This window comes from Lygodium microphyllum, chromosome 3, assembly GCF_053477565.2.
Source record: "Lygodium microphyllum isolate KBCC chromosome 3, Lygodium_microphyllum_v1.1.10, whole genome shotgun sequence".
Taxonomy (NCBI): domain Eukaryota; kingdom Viridiplantae; phylum Streptophyta; class Polypodiopsida; order Schizaeales; family Lygodiaceae; genus Lygodium; species Lygodium microphyllum.
The window spans coordinates 150,593,790-150,597,992 of record NC_141137.1 but is presented as its reverse complement, the minus strand read 5'-3'; the positions used below and the strand labels follow the sequence as shown (position 1 = coordinate 150,597,992).

The 4,203-nt window shown below is 47.2% G+C and overlaps 1 protein-coding gene across 1 annotated transcript; it reads left to right on the top strand.

Annotated features, from left to right (window-relative positions):
- The first annotated feature begins 1,107 nt into the window (after window positions 1–1,107).
- LOC148039040 (uncharacterized) lies at window positions 1,108–3,972 on the top strand. Its single transcript, XM_087674908.1, has 2 exons — window positions 1,108–1,712; window positions 2,798–3,972. The coding sequence occupies exons 1-2, from the start codon at window positions 1,307–1,309 to the stop codon at window positions 3,607–3,609; spliced, it is 1,218 nt and encodes a 405-aa protein (XP_087531034.1). The 5' UTR covers window positions 1,108–1,306; the 3' UTR covers window positions 3,610–3,972.
- Window positions 3,973–4,203: the final 231 nt, after the last annotated feature.

The following is a 4,203-nucleotide window of genomic DNA, read 5'->3' as shown; positions in this document are numbered from 1 at the left end:
ACCTCGCTTCTTATTCTTCTTGGGAGGATCAAAGCCATATAATGCTTGTCTCTAAAAACCAAACTTGTACCAACATATACTAGACCTTGGATGACATCTAAACCTCTTAGGTTGATCTACAAAGGGAAACACCTTATTACATATAGCAAACTCTCTTTCCCAAATTTGAATATTTGTGCAAATTGCATTATGTACAAATTGCATATAGCAAACACTCCTGCCCAAAGTCGAATCTTTGTGGAAATTATGCTTCTTCCTTGAGTTTGGAAATTGTGCTTCTTCCTTGGGTCAAGCACTACTATTGGAGAAAGGCTAGATATACATGGCAAATTGAAAGGCTTCTTCTTGAGAGTGATCCTTCTATTTTTGATGTAGGTGTTGGTAGTGGTGTCTTTGGTTTTGTTGAAGTAGAAGAGATTGGTTTGAGGAGCATAAAAGGCCATTGTTGTTGTCGAAAAAGAGTGTTCACTCTTGGTTTATTCGTGCAGTATTCAGAAAGCTATTGTTGCACAACACACACACACACACACACACAATGCAAGGTATCAAGCCAGTGATATGAAGTGGTATTGTCATTGTACTGGAGTGACAGTGCCACTTGGTAGGGCATTACCAATCGCAAAATGGGGGAAGCCTTGTGCCAAATTGTCAGGCGTCTTTTCATTTCTATTTTCTATTTTCTTGATTAAATTCATCTCTAACTGCCCCATTACAATACCAAGTTTTTTGTGGGGTTCAAGGAAGGGTGGGGGCCTTGGTGGTCAAGTGGTTAGACATAGAAATGGCCAAAAATGGGTGGGGCCCAATATATGTCACTAAATAGCCCCCCTTAGCCTACTCTTACCCCCGAGTCTGGAAATGTCCTTTTTCACAAGGGTTTGGAGCGTTATGCTTGGGGGAATGAAACCCAGAGAAACCCTCGTTGCTATGCGTGACATGATGGTAGTAAGTACTAAGGTTAACCCACCCCCCTCCCGTGCTAGAACCCCGTGCAACCCGGCTCTAAGTCTGTAAGAGAACTTCCAGCAAATAGACAAATGAATGCTAAGGCAATGTCTTTACATCAACTAATTTAAATGACCAAAATTGGATAATCGGATAGCACGTTGTGAGGTCGTGAAGAGCATGTTGTGTCTCATTGTGGAAGGCTAGGTGTAATCTAGGTCTTTCTGCTCTTTCGACACAGGAGGACTTCAAATACAGTACTAGACTATTGCGATGATAGATAGCCTTGTGCGCAGGCTGAAGGCTAGACCAGCAGACGTTGCCACCATAGCTTAACTAGCTGCTCTGAAGCACGAACTCAATGGCCGCGCTGACGGCCAGAATATTGACAAAGCTTATGTTGCTGCTGCCCATGCTGTTGATATTGGCTTTCGAGCGAGCCTCGGCCCACAGCCAGATCCCCAGCTATCCCCATGTGTATAACAACAAGGCTTCTAGATACACGGGCAATGGCGACCCGCCGACAACCCGCTACGTGATGATACGGGAGTCGCCCGATCCTCGCATCCCGGACAAGGCTCGCTGCCTCGCCTACAACAACTGCTATCTCCGCGACCTCACGTGCCCTTCCCAATGCCCCAAGCGCAAGTTGACCAAGCCCAAGCAAAGTCGGGGCAGGTCCTCCTCCTCCTCCTCCTCGACCTCCAATAACAACAATAAGGCTTGCTTCATCGACTGCTCTCGGAAGTGCCAGACGAGCTGTGCCCGTAAGTTGAGAGAGAGAGAGAGAGAGAGAGTGTGTGTGTGTGTGTGTTTCATGGTTCTGATCGTTGGGTCAATTACGCAGTACTGCCCATTGGCTAATCGGTTGAATTACTCTTCAGCTACGAATATAAGCCAGTGTACGGCATGGATAAGAATTGAATTCGCTTAGAGGAACCATTGGCTAATCGAAATCAAGATTTACCCGGGCTCGTCCAAAATGTAGGCCTAAATACTAAGCTAAAAGAGTTTAGGGAGGGAAAGAAATGGTGACCAAGTTTCACCTTTATAGTCTTACTACGAAAGTTGCACTATTGTCAGGAAGCGTAGATGCCACACCCCTGACACTTGTCCTCACTACAAAAAACATGCAAATTAACATACACGATTTGAAATTGGATCATGGGCTCATCGGTAAGAAATAGGTGATATTCAGAAGGGTATATCTATTAGATACATCAAAGGTTAGAGAAGTTGCGAGTTTTCATTTGCTTAGACTATTTGTGAATGAATATCTCATAAAACGTTTTGGCTAAGTTTCCACTATGGAGAACTTTATGTCGCACACAAGTTCTTAATACGAATATATTGAGCTCCTACAACAAAGCTAGAGCATATGTCCAAACTCATAAAAAAATGTATATAAATTCACACTATAATCAGATATCAGATATTGTATATTATGATAACATCGCGAACTTTTGTAAAGGGGTACTACATATCTAGCTAGGTACGAGTGGGGACAAAGGGCTGAGACGGGCAAACCCTTGCTCCCAAATTGACCTCGAGGCTGGCAGCTTCCTAACCCCGACTGCACTCAACTAAATATATTCTGTCTCTCAAGCATGAGGTCATAATCTAGTCTGTAGATCACTTTACCAGAAAGGAGTGCAAGAGCCCACATGGAAAATGGTCAAAAACTTCTTCTAACAATCATATGGGGGTGGCTTCCTCGCAGGAGTTCTGTAATGCTAATCTTGAATGTGGTTTAAACATCTTCTTCTAATACTTATAATAGAGGGGTGGCTTCCTGGCAGGAGTTCTGTAATACGCTAATCCTGAGTACGGTTTGGCTGCGATATACATGCAGATCGCAAGCCTCGCTGCTACGGGTACGCTGCAGTGTGCTACGACCCGCGCTTCGTGGGAGGCGACGGCATCATGTTCTATTTCCATGGCAAGGCAGGCGAGGACTTCTGCCTGGTGACCGACCCTGCGCTGCACATCAACGCGCGCTTCATCGGGCTGAGGCCGCCAGGCCGGACCCGCGACTTCACGTGGGTGCAGGCCGTGGCCATCACGTTTCTGGACGACGAACAAAAGCACAGGCAGCTCAGCCTGGCCGCCCGACGGGTCGCCCGCTGGGACCCGCTCCAGGACCAGCTCCTCCTCACCCACGACGCCCAGCCGGTCTCGCTGCCGCCCGGCGACGGCGCCACGTGGACGTCCGCGGCGGGCGATGTGTCCGTGGAGCGGGTGGCGCAGGCCAACGGCGTCCACGTGGAGATCGAGGGGCTGATGTCGCTGACGGTGGAGGTGGTCCCCATCTCGGGGGAGGAGGACCGGGTGCACGGCTACCAGCTGCCGGCCGATGACGTGTTCGCCCACCTCAACCTCCAGTTCGACTTCTACCGCCTGTCCGCCAGCGTGGACGGCGTCCTGGGTCAGACCTACCGGCCCGGCTTCCAGAACCCCGTCAAGGTGGGGCTCCCCATGCCCATCATGGGTGGCGAGGCCAGGTTCCGTGTCTCCTCCCTCTGGGCCACCGACTGCCTCGCTAAGCAGTTCGCCAGTGGTGCTGATCCGGATTCTGCTCCTCGTGATGGCCACCTCCCTTTGCAGGATCTCAACGCCAAATGCACCAGCACATCCACTGCGGGAGGCATCGTTTGCCGTCGCTAAATCCGCTTGAGACCTCAGGCTCTCGAATAGGTGCCCTCGACGTTAATTCCTTATTAACTCCACATCGAATGTAGGTATTTGCTCAAAAATATTCTACAATCCAAGTGCTCTTTTCCATTACTTCGGAGATGAGATAAAGAACATTATTGGTGATATGTACCACCTCCCTATTATATTTGCAAATTACAAATTGGGGCCGTGCAACATGTATTGTGTGTACTTGTAGTAAAAGTAAACGTGATTATAACTATGGTAACTATCATGGAAAAGGGCATTTCATGCCACACAAACTCGATAGCTTAAAGGTCTAGCAGGTCTACATGTGACATCAACCTTCCTCTTTCTTGTTCCTATTCTTTTGCTGAAGTTTTCTTTTTTATACATGAAAAACCAACAATTCTTCTTTAAAGTAACCAATCCATCAAATGTAGTACTATACCCTGATCACAATCATGACCATTCCTAGTTATGACTCTCCAAACATTTGCTACATCTTAACTTAAAGTACAATATACCTTAGAGCATATATGCACAAATGTTAACAATATGTCCCTAGGCTACTTAGAAGAATGCCTCAATGCACAATTTCACTTT

Excerpts from the sequence above, each read along its gene's own strand:
- LOC148039040 (XM_087674908.1), top strand. The coding sequence starts at position 1,307 with ATGGCCGCGCTGACGGCCAGAATATTGACAAAGCTTATGTTGCTGCTG. Across the intron at positions 1,713-2,797 it reads GTGCCAGACGAGCTGTGCCC|ATCGCAAGCCTCGCTGCTAC; the intron begins GTAAGTTGAGAG and ends ATATACATGCAG.